This window comes from Salvia miltiorrhiza, chromosome 5, assembly GCF_028751815.1.
Source record: "Salvia miltiorrhiza cultivar Shanhuang (shh) chromosome 5, IMPLAD_Smil_shh, whole genome shotgun sequence".
In the NCBI taxonomy this organism is placed as follows: Eukaryota; Viridiplantae; Streptophyta; class Magnoliopsida; order Lamiales; family Lamiaceae; genus Salvia; species Salvia miltiorrhiza.
Window position 1 is genome coordinate 49,966,212 of NC_080391.1, and position 17,528 is coordinate 49,983,739.

General features: G+C 38.9%; 1 protein-coding gene and 1 non-coding gene across 2 annotated transcripts; one reads left to right on the forward strand and one right to left on the reverse strand.

Moving 5' to 3' along the window:
* Nucleotides 1-6,050: 6,050 nt before the first annotated feature.
* LOC130987294 (small nucleolar RNA R71) lies at nt 6,051-6,157 on the reverse strand. The gene has a single exon (XR_009089683.1). It is a non-coding gene; the product is annotated as a small nucleolar RNA R71 (small nucleolar RNA).
* A 58-nt stretch (nt 6,158-6,215) lies between these two features.
* On the forward strand, nt 6,216-7,733 carry LOC131026079 (uncharacterized). Its single transcript, XM_057955854.1, has 2 exons — nt 6,216-6,413; nt 6,948-7,733. The coding sequence occupies exons 1-2, from the start codon at nt 6,216-6,218 to the stop codon at nt 7,731-7,733; spliced, it is 984 nt and encodes a 327-aa protein (XP_057811837.1).
* Nucleotides 7,734-17,528: the final 9,795 nt, after the last annotated feature.

The following is a 17,528-nucleotide window of genomic DNA, read 5'->3' on the forward strand; positions in this document are numbered from 1 at the left end:
AATAAGGTACTTAATCTCTTCCTAATAAGGTACTTAACTTCTTCCTTTTTTAAAACCATCATTAAATTTCCCATTTCAATTCATTTTTCATTTTTTTCAATTTAATTTTATAGGTAATTATTAATTAAGATTTATTCCATCCAAATAAGGTACTTAATTACTCCCTCCATCCACGAAATGAGTACCCATATTTTCTTTTTCGTCCGTCCACGAAATGAGTACTCATTTTTCTTTTTGGCAAGTGTACCCAACAAAACTTTTTAATTAATACACTAAAAAAGGTGGGACCCTTATTCTATTCACACTACACTCAATACATTTCTTAAAATCTGTGCCGTCCACAAATGGGTACTCATTTCGTGGACGGAGGGAGTATTTTTTATCATTTAATTTTACTTTTGTTAATTTATCATTCGTTATTAGGGTATATAACTGTTTGAATAAAAGTTAAACTACAATTCATAATATTACACTTCTAAATTTTATATTTAAAAAAAATTATTAAATTAATAAATAAAATACTGGATAGCTCAAAGAATCTTATACATTTTACAATATTTAGATTTTAAATAGTTATTTTTAATATCGGAAATTTTTAACGCTTGTAAGTTATCATACTTTTAACACTTGTAAGTTATTATATTATTTAAGATATTAAGTTGATTAATTTTAAAATTATTTAAGTTGAGTAATTTTAAAATTTAAAAAACACAACATATATTTATAAGTTATTATATTTTTTAAGTTGAGTAATTTCAAAAAAATTCAACACTTGTAAAGTAAAAAATTTTGAAATTTCAACACAAATCATTTAATTTAATAAAAAAATACAAAAAAATATTAAAAAAAAAAAAGGAAAAGCCCTTGAACCGCCGGTTTTTGGCCCGGCCCGGAACTGACAGTTCAAGGGTCGAAAATCGGCCCTTCAACAGAACTTGCGGGCCGATGAAGGTTCAACTTTTTTTCGACCCTGAACCGCCGGTTCGGACCCGGAACTGGTGGTTCATGAACTGGTGGCAACACTAGTTGACATATTATTTATTAATTAGCTTACTTATCATTTATGTACTAATTAAATTAAATTAAATTAAATTAATTATTATTAAATTTATTAATATATTTATTAACTAATGAGTTGGAGCTCAACCTCATAAAAATCTTAATTAGTTATATATTAAAAGTTATTCCTTCCGTCTCACTAAAAGTGACATGTATTCCATTTTGGGTCGTCCCCGATCTGTGAATAGGGGAAGTTTGAGAGAGCAGAGGGAGAGATGGGCTGGGTATTGCTGAGGCTGGTCTGGAGGAGCGAGGGAGGCGGCGACACCTCGCCGTCGCCAAGGAAGAGGGCGGAGGCGGCAAGGATGCTGTTTCCGCCAGGTCCAGTAACACAGAGGCAGAGAGATGGGAGTCGCGGTCGGCGGCAGCTTTTGCTGCTGCAGTCGCCGGAAACGGGCAGAGAGAGAGAGAGAGTCGGCGGACGGCAGCTGCGTGCTGCCTTCGTCCATGTGTCTGGGTATGTGTGTAGAGAGCCGAGGGTGGCGCGGCCTATCGCCGCTGCTCCTCCGGCGAGTTCCGCGGCGGCGGATTTCGGGATAGGGTGGGCGATTTTCGTGAAAGAGAGAGAAAGTGATGGAGCGGCTGAGTGAGTTTGAGGAAGAAGAGATTTAGGGTTGGGGTTGTTTAGTTGGGCCGAAAATGTAGAAGGAAAGAGTGAATGGGCTTAAGTCAGTGGGGCCTTTGTTTATGTGGGCTGCGAATTTTTAAGAAGTTGGCCCTTACATTTATTTATTTTGGGCAGTACACATTTTAATTAATTTGACTATCACTAGTTGATTAATTATTTTAAAGACAAATTGCATAATAATATCATATTATTATTATGTGCATATTTTAAGTAATTACTTATTATATGTTTAAGCATGAAGTGAATCCGCATTTTCATATGCAATAAAAGTACTTATGATTTAAATTGGTTTATATAAATCCAATTATTAAAGAAAATCGAGTAAGGATATTGTTGGTATCCTTAACTCAAAAATTTTAGTTTTGAATCATAGTAGTTTAGCACACTCACTAAGAAGTAAGATTAGCTTCACGAGACCTATTAAGAGTAGAATTTCTTGTAGGCTTTGTATACCAAGGGGATTAGTGCTGCTTCTCCGAGATGAATTTATGTGATTATGAACTTCAGGCTTTGCCTAACCAGGTGGGCTTACTTTCCAAATGTATAAAGTATGATTGAGTTATTAAGCTCTAAATGTTTCAATGAAATGCAAACTGTTTATCCAATAAAATGTTTATGTGCACTCTGCTCTGTTTAAGGCTCGCCATAATGAATCAATTGAGATTCTCTTATGGCCTAACACGTTATTTGATAATTGTGTACACTCGTTAGCTGACTCGGTGGGTTGATCTCTATCGGGCACTAACTAAGAGGCGTTATAAGGGTGTTTGCTGGATATGTTCCGATGCATGTAATGTATGGACCTGCCTGGGTAGCGTCCCGAGGTCAAAGTAAACTTATCTGGATTACGCCCTCAGTTCAAGTAAATGGGAGAAATGGATCCGTCGGTGGCTAAAAGGTCCGAGATCACAGCGAGTAACAGAAAGGGAGTGTGACATGTGCGCACAAATGAAAGAAATTATTTTAACATGCTTAGAAGTTCTTTCAATTTAAAACCTTCTAAGTTATGTCAAGTATGATTGGATAAACTGTCTTTACGAAAATATGAAATGTTTCAGAAAATGCATGCCCACTGAGTACATTAGTACTTAGCCCAAATATACTTTCAAATGTTTTCAGGTTGGCTGGCTGGTGCTGACGGGACTGAGCTGAGGCTAGGGTTCAACTTTATTTTAAGACTTCCGCTGTAGCAGTAGATAATATTTTGTCTTTTGTTTTCCCAACTTAAGATCTTCATGTTAAATTTCAAATGATATACCTGACCGAGCTTAGACTCTTCACTACTAAATTTATGCTAATGAATGTCAGTTGTCAGAAGCATGAAACAAAACTTGTGATCCAAAGGGGCATAGCCCGACTTTCTATCCTATTTCGGTTTTTAACAAGGATTTTTACTTGTTTATTTCTATGAATTATTCATACCTCGATTATATTTATTCATTCAAGAATTGGGGTGTGACACAGACGAAAAGATATAATGGCCAGAACATGGAGGTGTTGGATTGTGGAATTGGAGAGCAGCGGCGGGTGCAGGTTGGACATGGAGGTTGGAGGTTCTGTGCTGGTTGATTTGGGCATCCTGCTCGATAGGTGCTGAATTGGAATTTCATCCGTGGAGTACAGCTGCATGATAATCTCTCGAATAGCGTCATTCTCCTTTGTTTTGGCATCCTCATCATTTAGCACACTGAAAATAACTTGCTCGAGCTCATCTTCCCTGAAATTCTCAACAAAATCATCAACTAAATGATCAATCACAGTCATGAAAATAGATTCAGGATCCTCTTCGATTTCTGTTTCTGCCTCTGAGTCAGGATCCGTTTGGGCAAACAGATCATCTTCAATAGTGGAGGCACTGAATTCAGCTTTGAGAAACGGTTCTGTTTGGGCAAACAGAACAAATTTTCGATTCTGACAGTTTTCGCAACTTCCTCGCCTTACCTCTTTTCTCAACCTGGTTTTTTTTTTTTTTTAAATCCTACTCATATTCAACAAAAGAAAACAAATAAAAACAATGAAAATAAATCAATAGGAAAAAGAAAATAATCAACACCGTTCCCTGGCAACGGCGCCAATTTGGTGGTCGTCGTATACCACCAAATAATTCCTGCAATAGCTAAAAATTAGTATAGTTAGTAGCAAGCAGGGTCAAACCACAGAGAACGGGTAATTGCAATCAATTTCCTAAAGATCTAACATTGGTGTAGCCACCACGCCTTAATTTTGAGAGAAATAATTAAGAAAACAAATAAAGCACAAAAATATTCTAGAAAACAATCAATAGAAAGTAACTCGGCTCGAATAAATCTATATTAATTTAATGACTCTGTTCATCGACGCAAAGATAAATTAATCCCTATCAACCAACCAATTATAGGATACCGTGAACGCAACGGACGTACCCCAATTTCTACTTACTGTGTCGATAGACAGTTGGAGACGCCAGACCTGCCTATTTCCCTTATTAAAATATAACCTAGCTGGAGACGCCAGACCTAGATTTAATATTCTAATAGCATTAAGATGAAGAAACCAAGTTTAGACTAATTATTCTAGATACGCTATTAATAATTAATCCATCAATTTATTCTTACTACGAACATGGTAGATTTATCACTGATCAGCCCCATTCCAACAATTACGGATTGGAGGAACCAATTGACTGTAATCCAATTAAATCTAAGTTGATCAGGCTTAAATAAAATCAGAATTATCTTTAAACACAAGGAATAAATCGGAATCAATAGGAATCAATTATATGCTCAATTAGGTCTCACAGATTCTTAAATAAATACTTCATTATTCTCACCGAATCAATATTTAACTACTCATAATTAAACTAATAATAATTAATAAATAAAAGTAAATATAAAACAATAAAATAAATTGCAATAAAAATAAATAAGTCACCACTCTTGAAACAAGAAGAATTCGTTGCCACTGTTCGAAGTTCCCCAGTCGCCAAGTTGAGAACCAAAGTAAAAAAAAAAAACAAAACAACTAATTCCAATTCTCGGGACAAAATGTGTAGTGCAAGGTTAATAATTAAAACAAACTAATCCTATCCCTCATATGCAGCTAAGGGCTCGTTTGGTTTTCAGTAAAGGATTATGTAGGATAATTTGTAACCAGTATATTTAGCATGGATAATGACAGATTATTAATACTGAGTTGGTGTTTGATATCGTAGCTAAATACAGAATATCCTGGTTTAAGTTAATCCTAGGGGGGATGTTTTGTCGTGTTTGTGCCATTGTCTATTATTAGTTTAGTCATATTTCATTGAAAAAGTTGTGTAGAATAGTGGTGATTTTGTGTTAATTTGAGCTTAATGGTTAATTGTGATGCTTTAGGTGTTAAATGAAGAATGTCGATGTTAAAGCATTTGAAGATTGTGAAGAAAGCTCATAATGACGCAAAAGAGAGTGTTTAAGACATGCTAACCATGGCGCACAATGAATCGGGGGTGATTAGAAGAAGATTGAGAAGAGAAGGCAGTGAGCCGCGGCGCGCTAGCCAACCGGGTTGACTGCTTGAAGGAAAATGGGCAGAATGTGAAGTGAGCCGCGGTGCACTAGTCAACCGAGCTGACCCTGACAGTTTTCTGACAGGATTTCTCATAAGAAGGGCGGTTTTTAGAGATTCAAATACACTTTTTTCACTTAGAACTTCCATCCTCTTTCCTTTTTGAAGCAAGAACAATATGAGAACTTTAGTTTATCATTTTATTTCACTTTCTTTACGCATTGGAACAGATTTGCACTTTGAATTTCGCAATTATTTCTTTATCTTTCTTTTTTATTTTAATTCCATGGTTTACTCTTTCTCCTACTTTGAATTCTACAGCATGATGAACTAATTTCCATAATCTAGGGGTGGAGATTCAATCGGGTTTAATTGATTTGCTTGTGATGTATTGATGCACTTTATCCGATTCAATTGTTTGAAATTCGATTTAGCAATTGATCACTGCTTGATTGTGTTTTCAACGTATGAGATCGAGAGAAGAACTCGTTGCTTGACCGTGGTTGAATTGGAATTAGACTTAATCGGAAATGCGATAGTTCTTGGAGATGCAGCTAAGAATTATGTGCTCAAACCTATGCATTTTAGCCAGCTATCTTCTTTCTATGGAATGCCTTTAAAAGATGCATTGAACTTCATCAGAGAGTTCTATTCTGTGGTTACTGATTTTCCTCCACAAGGACTCAACACAGATCAATTGAAGATGAAGTGTTTTCCATACACTTTGAAGGACAAGGCTAAGGTGTGGTTCATGTCTCTTGAACCAAATTCTCTACGGAATCGGGATGCCGTCTACGAGAAATTCATGGCTAAGTACTACTCCAACTAGAAGACTCAAGATTTGAGAGCACAAATTGTCACATTTGCTCAAAATTCTAGTGAGACTTTTCATGAGGCATGGGATCGATTTCGGAGTCTTCAGCGACAATGTCCACATCATCATCTACCACCTGCATTGCTTAATAAGTTTTTCTATGATGGTTTGGCTCAAAACTTTCAATACATGGTGGATAACGCTGCAGGAGGAGATATTGGTAATAGGACAGCTGAAGAGGTCAAGAACATATTTGAGACGATGGCATCAAATTCTCAACAAAAGAGTGCTAGAGGAGAAAGGAAGGCAGCCGTCAATGAAGCTACGCCAAGTTATAATGTTACAAGGCAACTTGCCGAGTTGACTAGGCAAGTGGAACTTTTGAGGGTGAAACACTCTAAATCTCAATAAGTGATGTCAGTCGAGACTTGTGGGATTTGTGGAGAATCTGGACATGGAGCAAATTTATGCCCGAAAATGGGAGAGCCTATATTTGAGGATGAGGCACAAGTTAATGCTTTGCAAGGTTTTCAACCTCGTCCTAAACTAGACCCATTTGCTCCAACTTACAATCCGGGGTGGAAGAATCACCCAAACTTCTCTTGGAGACAAAATCAAGGTCAAGGTCCGAGTCAGAATGCTCAGAATTTTTAGCAGCCACAACAACTAAATCAGCCACAGTATCGGCAACAACAACCGAGATTCTATCGACAACAGCAGTATCCCAACCAACAAGCTCCACCGAAGAAGCCTTCATTGGAAGATTCACTGAACGCATTTTTTCAGTCAACTAATCAAAGATTTGAGTCTGTTGAAGCTTCAATAAAAAGAATCGAGATTCAAGTTGGACAGATTGCAGGACCTGTAGGAGAGCTAGTTCAGTAGAACACCAAGGATAAGTTGCCGAGCCATTCTGAACAGGCTCATGCTATTTCTATTCTTAGAAGTGGCAAAGTGGTTGATAACAAGGTAGAATATCCACAGGCTGATGAATCAAGTTCTCAAGAGGCAGAATCAAGCAAGTCGGGAGAAAAGAATGAGGATGCAAAGAAAGAAGAGGAGAAGAAGGATAATGGGCTTCACAAAGCTGCTAATCCTTACACACCACCTATACCTTTTCCAAGCCGACTAATAAATGCAAAGCAAGATCAGCAGTTTAATGACTTTTACAAGCTGCTATCAAAAGTGAATGTGAATCTGTCTCTACTTGATGTGATTCGGAATGTTCCAGCGTGTGTAAAGTTCTTCAAAGAACTAGCATCGAATAAAAGGAAATTCGCCGATGATGAGAAGATTGTGGTGTCTGAAGTGGCAAGTGCAATATTGCAGCATCAACTTCCACCAAAGCAGCGAGATCTAGGAAGCTTTGTTATCAAAATTGCTTTGGGGAACGGGAAAGAGGCGTCAGGTATGTTGGATTTGGGAGCAGGTGTTAATCTAATGCCATTTTCTATATTTGAGCAACTTGAATTAGGGGATCTTAAACCTACTCGTTTGTGTTTGCAATTAGCTTATAGGTCTGTTCGGTATCCTAAAGGGATTGTCGAAGATATATTAGTTAAAGTTGGTGGTTTAATTATTCCCGTTGATTTTGTTGTCTTGGATGTGGGAGAGGTGAGAGAGAATGAAAAAGAGCATACTTTGTTGTTAGGTAGACCGTTTATGGAAACAACCAACACGTTAATTGATGTTAAGATGGAACTTTAAAAATGACTGTGTTGGGGAAAACCGTGTCTTTTTCTGTTCGAGATAATAGTGTTATACCTGCTACATCTCTTATGGAAAATTATTCTTTCGTTGATGCTGTTGATGCCACGGTCGAGATGGTATTTTTGCAAGAGAACAACCTTGATAGTGTACTTGCAGATTCAGAGGCTATGGATGATGAAGAATTACTTCTAGAAGAAAGCATTGGAGTGATGGAAATTCTTTGGTTTGGAACTCAAAAAGAACCCGCACAGCCTAAATTAGAGCTTAAGGAGTTGCCAAAACACCTTAAGCATGTTTTTCTGGAGGAAGATGAGCAAAAGCCCGTGATTATTTTCGCTGGGCTCAATGAGGAGGAAGAAGAAGAGTTAGTGAAAGTTTTGAAGAGAAACAAAAGAGCAATAGGCTGGAGTTTATCTGACATTCGAGGAATTAGTCTTGCTACGTGCATGCACCGGATCATACTCGAGGAAGGAGCAAAACCTGTACGTGATGCACAGAGAAGGCTAAATCCAAATCTTATGGAAGTGGTCAAGAAAGAGATTTTCAAGCTTCTTGCTGAAGGAATCATCTATCCGGTGGCTGATAGTGAATGGGTCAGCCCGATACATGTGGTGCCAAAGAAAGGGGGTATCACCGTGGTGGAGAATGATAAAGGAGAGTTGGTCCCTACACGAGTCACCACTGGGTGGCGAATGTGCATTGATTACAGGAAATTAAATGCAGCCACGAAAAAAGACCATTTTCCTTTACCGTTTATTGATCAAATGTTGGATAAGTTAGCTGGGCATAAATTTTATTGTTTTCTTGATGGATTGTCTGGATATTATCAGGTGGCTATTGCTCCAAAAGATCAGGCGAAGACAACTTTCACGAGTCCTTTTGGAACTTACGCCTGCAGAAAAATGCCCTTTGGATTATGCAATGCACCTGGGATGTTTCAAAGGTGTATGCTTTCTATCTTTACTGACATGATTAGAGACTTTATTGAGATTTTTATGGATGATTTTTCAGTTTTGGGTCTTCATTTCATGATTGTTTGAATAAACTTGAGCGTGTTCTTGAAAGATGCATTGAAAGTAACCTCACATTGTCATGGGAAAAGAGTCACTTTATGGTAACAAGTGGAATTGTACTTGGACATGTTGTCTCAAGTGAGGAGATTGCAGTAGATAAGGCTAAAGTGGATGTTATTGAAAAATTACCTCCACCGGTTAATGTGAAGCGTGTTAGAAGTTTTTTGGGTCATGCGAGTTCTTACCGTAGATTCATTAAAGACTTTTCTAAAATTAACCAGCATTTATGTCGATTGTTAGCTCAGGATGTTCCTTTTGAGTTTGATGAAAAATATTTACTTGCATTTAATACTCTTAAGGAAAAGTTAATTTCTGCTCCTGTTGTTATAGCCCCCGATTGGTCTTTACCATTTGAGATAATGTGTGATGCTTCAAATTCTGCTGTTGGAGCTGTCTTAGGACAACGAGTTTACAAGATGTTGCGTGTAATATATTATGCAAGTTTGACACTGAATTCTGCTCAAGTGAATTACACGACAACAGAAAAAGAGCTACTTGCAGTTGTTTTCTCATTGGATAAGTTTAGATCTTACATTCTAGGGTCTAAAGTTATAGTACATAGTGATCATGCAGCTCTTAGATACTTGTTGACTAAGTCCCAAGCTAAGCCTCGTTTGATTAGGTGGATTTTGCTTTTACAAGAGTTTGATGTTGAGATTAAAGATAGGAAAGGTTGTGAGAATGTTGTTGCAGATCATTTATCTCGTCTTCCTCTTGTTGATTATGATGAAGCATTACATGAGCATGGAATGATTTCTGATTCTTTTCCATTTGAGAATGCTTGTGAGATAGGTGTTATTCCATGGTCTGCTGATATTGTAAATTTTCTTGCTTGTGGAAAAATGCGCCCTAACCTTTCTTCTCAGCAGAAGAAGAGATTTTTGGCAAATTACAGGTTTTACTTTTGGGATGATCCCTATCTTTTCCGCCTTGGTAAAGATGAGGTGATTAGACGTTGTATTCCTGATGAAGAGATACAAGATGTGTTGGCATTCTGCCACGAAGCTCATTGTGGAGGTCACTTTGAGGGTCGCAAGACGGCTTTTAAGGTACTCCAGTGTGGATTGTATTGGCCCTCTTTATTTAAGGATGCCTATAATTTTTGTCTTGCATGTGATAAGTGTCAAAGAGTTGGGAATATTGGTAGAAGAAATGAGACGCCTCTTAATAATAATTTGGTTGTTGAAGTCTTTGATGTGTGGGGTATCGATTTTATGGGACCATTTCCCAAGTCGTTTGGATATGAGTATATTCTTCTTGCTGTAGATTACGTGTCTAAGTGGGTTGAGGCAATCCCCACACGGACATGTGATGCTAATGTCGTTATCAAGTTTGTGCAGGATCATATTCTTTGCAGGTTTGGATTTCCTCGTGCTATTATTAGTGATGGGGGAAAATATTTTTGCAATAAACTCTTTGAGAAGTTGATGAGAAAGAACGGCATTACGCATAAGGTGGCTACTCCTTATCATCCCCAAACTTCAGGGCAAGCTGAGACGAGCAATAAGCAAATTAAGGGGATTTTGGAGAAGACGGTTAAGCCATCGAGGAAAGATTGGTCAACCAAACTTGGAGATGCATTGTGGGCGTATCGTACCACCTACAAAAGTGTGTTGGGAATGAGTCCTTATCGGCTTGTTTTTGAAAAAACGTGTCATCTCCCGGTTGAAGTGGAGCATAGAGCTTATTGGGCTATTAAGTCGGACAATTTTGACTTGCTTAATGCAAGAAAAAAACGAGCTTTGCAAATTTCGGAGCTCGATGAGTTAAGGAATGAGGCGTATGACAACGCCAAGATTTACAAAGATAAGGTGAAGAAGCTCCATGATCGAAACATTGTGAGGAATGAGTTACGCCCTGGAATGAAGGTTCTTCTATTTGATTCTCGATTGAGATTATTTCCGGGTAAGCTACGGTCACGTTGGAGTGGACCATTTGAGATTGAAGAAGTTTTTCCATATGGAGTGGTTAAATTATTCAATCCGTGGAAGAAACAGTCGTTTCAAGTCAATGGTCATAGGGTGAAGCCGTACATTGAAGGAGGAATTCGTCCAAAAGGAGTCGAGTCCATTGTACTCGATGATGTGATCTATGATTGAGCATGAATTGGTCGAGTTAACGACATTAAATAAAGCGCTATGTGGGAGGCAACCCACAATTTAATTGCTTTGTTTATTTGCTTAAGTTTTAGTTTAGTTTTATGTTGTCTTGCTTCATAATGATTTGATGGAGTTTATTATTTTTGTGGTTGCAGGAAGGGGTTTCTATGAAGTTTTATTGGTTTGGAAAGGAGATGAAGTTGATGGAATAAAAGTTGGCAAATTCGAAATTTGGAATTATTTCGGAGCGAGCCTCGGCTCGCAGTCAGCCTGGTTGGCGCAACATCTCAATTTCGGACAGAATGCAGCGTGAGCCGCGGATGACTTCTCATCCGGGTTGACTCGCGTTTAATTAAATAAGGCGTGCGAGGTCAGAATGTCGTGTGCGCCGGGGGTGGATATTCAGCCTGGCTGACTTCTTTTGAAAAAAAAATGAAAAATCGTGAAAAAGAAAGAAAAAAAAAAAAAAAAAAAAAGCAAGTGAAAGGGTGGAGCCCTAATTCAAATCTGCTAACTCCCTCCCTCACTTCACCTAACCACCGCCCACCTCTCCCTCTCCAGCCAATCTCGCCGGCTGCCTCTCATCGCCGGCCACCAAACGTCCCTCCTCGCTACCGGACGCCTCTCCACCGTCGTCCATCTCTCTCATCTAGAATTCGCGCGCCGTCGACAATAGAGCCGCCGTTCGTCGCTGCTCAGCGTCGGTCTCTGCGTGAATCAGTCGGCTGAAAAAGGTGCAGCCTTGAATTCTCCAGTCGCCACCGCCTACCTCCGGCCACTATCAGTTCCTCGCCGTCGTTCCTCCTCACCGTCTGTCTTCAGACGGTCTCTTTTTCTCTCCCGACTCCGAGCAGACAGCGCGTTGCCAGATTCAGACGCCGAGCCCCACGCACAGCGCGACTTTTCTCCGGCCAGAGAGCGGCCACTTTTCTTGCCGTTTGCTCTCCCGATCTGCTGTTCCGGCGCCTCCTGCGCATTGCTCCTGCTCCGGCTTCAATCCAGCAACCGTCAGCGACCCTGCACCAGTCAGCTTCCACACTTGCTCCTGTTCTCCAAGTTCAGCCATACATCAGCAATCCAACACTAACACTTGAAGTGTTTTTCACTCTTGTAGCCACCATTCCTATTTGTCCATCATTAGCTCAGTCATGGGACGAACGAAGACAAGACCCGGCACTACTTCTAGAGCTCCGATTGAGCAACCCGAACCTATGGACGAAGATGCTACACCACAAGATATCCGTAAAGAATTCCATGCACCCTTTGCTATCTTCAATGATGACGAAGGTACTTTTTATTTGCAGTTGAAAAAGAAACAAATATCTTGTCCACGACATCTTGATTGGTGGTTGTTGGAAAACTTGGGAGTAGATAAGAAAATGGATGAGTATTTGGGGTATTTGGGACTGAGTACATATGCACATATGAAGGATTTGGTTGGCTTTGAGCCTTTGTGTTTTGAGTTTTTCTCAACTTTGAAGTTCGATGAGAAAATGAAAATTTTCACTTGTCGAATGCTTGGGAATGAGGTTAAAATAACGTTGAAGTTGATGAAAAATGTATTCGGTTTTCCACTTACTGGGACACGTTCTAGACCGAAAAACTTCAAGTTGAAGGAGGCGTGGCATGATTTATCTAGGTGTGATAATTGGAATGCATCGGGTGTATCCAGTAGCTTCATCAAGGATCCGGCACTAGCTTTTGTGCATAAATTTCTTGCCTACAATATTTTAGGGAAAGATCAAGGGAATAAAGTTAATGCCAATGAAGTTTTCTTGTTGTGGAGTGCAAAGCGGAAGGACAAAATATGTCCTATATACTTCATTTGGTCTCAGCTTGATCTTATTAAGTGTCGGAGTGCTTTCCATGTTTCTTTGACTCCAATCATCACATGTTTAGCGGTTCATTTCAAGCTTATTCCAAGTGGCGCAGAATTTGTTCCGGGACAAGATTCAACTTATTTTCGATCCATTGATGACAAAGAACTTATGAGGGGAAATTTCATCAAGGATAGGCACACTATTGTTCCCTATCATAAACGGCACTGCGTCATTGAGTATGCGAATGCTAAAGCTGCCGCAGGCATTGCACAAGGCGCTGGTCCATCTTCTCATTCAGACGACGAGGACGAGGAAGATGAGGCTGAGCCCACTGCTTCACCCGAGCTAGCCCTCACATACCCTGATGCACCACTCACACAACACCATTTTGATACATCTATGACTGCTTTTCAATCTCATTTTGACAATGTCATTGGTGATTTTCGCAGAGTCCTGTTAGCGCGTTTGGATACTCAGGATCAGAGGATATCTGCGTTGGAGACTAGCTGGGATTCTTGGACCCAACGTTATCCCCATCCACCACCCGTGGGCCATCAATGAATCACACCATTGCCGGCTCATCGATTTTCAGGGAAGTTTCGTTTTTCTCCTTTTCACTACTTCATTGCACTTGAGCATTGAGGACATTGATCAGTTTTAGTGTGGGGGGGTCGTTGTTTCTCATGTGATTTGATGAGTTTGCGTGTGTTGTGATGTGTGAGTATTTGTGAATCTGTGCAGTAATTTAGTTTTGCATAGTAGTGGTTTGATTTAAGTTAGTTTATTTTTTGTTGAGTCGGTTAGATTTGAGTTGAACCTTTGGAATTCATTGTTGATTGGGGCTTAACTGAGATGAGGTCATTTTTATACTTGTTGCTGTGGGACAAGTTTATGAAATATGATTGAGGTGATTTGTCCGGCTGAAATTTGAAGGAGTGTTATCATTGCAGTTGCTTAAATACTTGTCTCTAATTCAGAAGTGTTTCATCTTGTACGAATTGATTTGGTTGTAGTTCATTCTTGGGATTTTGTACTCGTTGGAATTTGAGGAGTTGCTTTAAATAATAATAAAAAAAGAATGAAAATGAAAGAAAAAAATGAAAAAAAAGAGAAAAAAAAAGAGTTTGAGAATAAGAGGGATGTACCTCATTTAGTTTTCCGTTATTGTTGAATAAATGTAAAGAGACTTGTTGATATAAGCAGCTGCATTAGGTAACTCACTTCTTATGGGGAGCTGGGTCTGATCCGATTGATTATCTCATAAATGAGTAATATGCTTCGTGTTAATTGTGATATTCATTGATGTTGGGAAATGGTTGACCATGGTTCTGAAGAGGATATGATGTCTATGTTGAGTTAATAGGAAATGAAGTCTCTTAAGTTCAAACTCTACTACGTTGAACTAGATTTTTGCTTGAGGACAAGCAAATGCTTAATGTGGGGGGATTTGTTTTGTCGTGTTTGTGACATTGTATATTATTAGTTTAGTCATATTTTATTGAAAAAGTTGTGTAGAATAGTGGAGATTTTGTGTTAATTTGAGCTTAATGGTTAATTGTGATGCTTTAGGTGTTAAATGAAGAATGTCGATGTTAAAGCATTTGAAGATTGTGAAGAAAGCTCATAACGACGCAAAAGAGAGTGTTTAAGACATGCTAACCATGGCGCACAATGAATCGGGGGTGATTAGAAGAAGATTGAGAAGAGAAGGGCAGTGAGCCGCGGCGCACTAGCCAACCGGGTTGACTGCTTGAAGGAAAATGGGCAGAATGTGAAGTGAGCCGCGGCGCACTAGTCAACCGGGCTGACCCTGACAGTTTTCTGACGGGATTTCTCATAAGAAGGGCGGTTTTTAGAGATTCAAATACACTTTTTTCACTTAGAACTTCCATCCTCTTCCCTTTTTGAAGCAAGAACAATAGGAGAACTTTAGTTTATCATTTCATTTCACTTTCTTTACGCATTGGAACGGATTTGCACTTTGAATTTCGTAATTATTTCTTTATCTTTCTTTTTTGTTTTAATTCCATGGTTTACTCTTTTTCCTACTTTGAATTCTACAGCATGTTGAACTAATTTCCATAATCTAGGGGTGGAGATTCAATCAGGTTTAATTGATTTGCTTGTGATGTATTGATGCACTTTATCCGATTCAATTGTTTGAAATTCGATTTAGCAATTGATCACTGCTTGATTGTGTTTGCAACGTGTGAGATCGAGAGAAGAACTCGTTGCTTGACCGTGGTTGAATTGGAATTAGAAATCGGAAACGCGTAGTCTAATAATTGATGAATTCTTGTGATTTAATTAGCGTAGACTCATGCTTGAATGTGAAAACTATGGTTTGAGCACCTACGTTAGGAGAATTTTGTGAGTTTATAAATTGTGCATGATCGTCACTTGTTTATTAATTTCCCGAGAAGATGATCCGTCGCCCTAGAATCTTTAATCCTTGAAATTCCGTTTGTTTCATTACTTTGAATTTATTTCTCGTTGTTTTAGATACATTACTTGATCACTTGAAAATTGGTTAGAATGTTTAGGTGTTATTGTTTTTACGTGTTTAGCACATAGATAATTAGCCTTGCTAAGTCTTTCTCGTGGAATACGACTTGGGTCAACTTGTCACTCTACGATTGACCTCGTTCTCTTGCGAGCGATCTAGAGAGTATACTTTAGATTGAACAGGGGAGGTGGTATTATTAATCCTAAGAAATCTGGATTAATAATACTGGGTCGTGGGATTAAACCGGGTCATCCGCATTATTACTAAATAATACCAAACACTAGACTGATCTGTACTAAATTAGCTAATACAATGTATTAGCCAATATCAAACACGCCCTAAGTGGAATCAAAGATTTATAGGGAATTAAATCTCTAAGACAGCCGATACCTAGCCATACATGGGCCAATCGGCCATCACCAAAATTAAAGCCCAAAAGATAATAATAAAAATATGAGTTTTGAGCTTAATTAAATTTAAAATAATTAACTCCAAGCCCAATCTCTGATTCCTCTCTAAAATCCACGTCAACATCATCAAATTCACGTCATTCTCGAGCTTCTTTATGCGCGAGTCTCCAACTCTGATCCATGCAATTCCTGCGCCAAAAGCACCACAACTTGGGTAATATCGAATAAAATCACACGATAAACGACACGAAAGTAGATAACTAAATCACACACATCAATAACCAATAACAGACCAAAAAATTCAGAGATCAAGTCGAACACTACATGGTTGCCTTCCACTTAACTAGAGATCAAATCCCAAGTAAATACAAACATTAGCACAACAATAAATCAACGCACACACATATATATATATCCATTTAGATAGTCTATTCGAAGGGTACTCCAAACTGAAACAAAACGTTGCATTCGAACAAAAATAAAATTCATGTTTGATGTGAGTAAAACAATTGCAGAATAAGAGATCTCTCATTTGACTCATCCTCTGCAGCTGCTGCGATGAAATGAGTGGTTCATTGCTTTCTTCAATACATCCTCAATTTTCATCAATCTCAAACTCCTTGTAGACAGAATGGAAATGTAGATTGTCTTGCTGAAAGCTTTCTACTGATGTAATGAGAAACCAACAATAGTATTATTAGTTTTGCAATGAAGCCAATTTTCGAAACTAGCCAACTGGGAGCCTTGTTATGCCATATGCTGGGAGATGTAATTAACTGGATTTTCCTTTATTGAAAAGATCATATGTTTGGCAGCATGTCTCTATAGGAATGATTTGAAATTCCTTTGCTTCACCACAACGTAAGTACTTTCATAGATCCTACTCTTGTATATTGACATTTTTGGGGAGATCTAATATACCCTCTGCAGTTGTCTACTCGCATTGTCTATCCTGAATTCATTTGTATGATCTAGTCTCACTTTGTAATGCAGGAAACCCTGAAATCGAGTTTGGAAGTTTCTGTGATCCCAGCATTTTAGATGTCGTGTAGGACCATATTTGAGCAGGTCGATACAACATTTCAAAAAGAAATGGCTGAACATATGTGCCCGGCAAGAATGAGAGAACGAGGAAGGGTCGCGTCGCTGGCTACTGCTGGAGAGGAAGCTGCCGCTTCTAGAAGTCGCTGCCGTTGAGGAAAGGTCGCGCCGCCGGTTGGAGTGCTCCGCGCCACAGAAGAAGGGTCGCCGCTGCCGCTGGAGAGGAAGGTCGCCTTCGCCGGTGGAGATTTTTAGGGGAAGGTCAACGTTGCCGCAGGGAGAAGAGGTCGCCGCTGGTGGTTCTGAGGAGGAAGAAGAAGAACCGCTTAAGAATTTGAAATGGGAGGAAGAAGAAGAACCGTTCCTCGTTTACGTTTAATTAGGGCTTTTTCTGTTTTTCTTTAATTGTTAAGTCAAAGTTAGATTTTTATTTTGTTTTAGTATTTCATATTTTGTAAATTAAAATTTATTTTAGTTTTTTCTATTTTTATTCAGTAATTAGTAAGGGTAGTAATACTCCTATTTTTATTTTTAGTCAAACTTTTATTAGACAGAGACAAAGGGAGGAGAGAGGGATCTGCAAGAGAAATACTCCTATTTTTTCTCACCATCAAAAATAAGAGAGATCAAGAAAAATAGGAGTATTTCTCACCATCAATTCAACCCTGCCACCATAACATACACAGAGAGAGAGGGGGAGGAGAGAGAAAGAGATATGCAAGAGAGCCAACAACAGAGAAAATGAGGGAAATTGGGTGGGTGGAGGGGGTGGAGGCGGAGGAAATCAGAGACGAAGGCGGTAGATACAGAGGGTGGAGGCGGAGAAGATGGGAGACGGAGGCG

Coding starts and splice junctions, on each gene's coding strand:
- LOC131026079 (XM_057955854.1), top strand. CDS start 6,216: ATGGTGGATAACGCTGCAGGAGGAGATATTGGTAATAGGACAGCTGAA. Junction 6,414..6,947: donor GGCAAGTGGAACTTTTGAGG/GTGAAACACTCT, acceptor CATTCTGAACAG/GCTCATGCTATTTCTATTCT.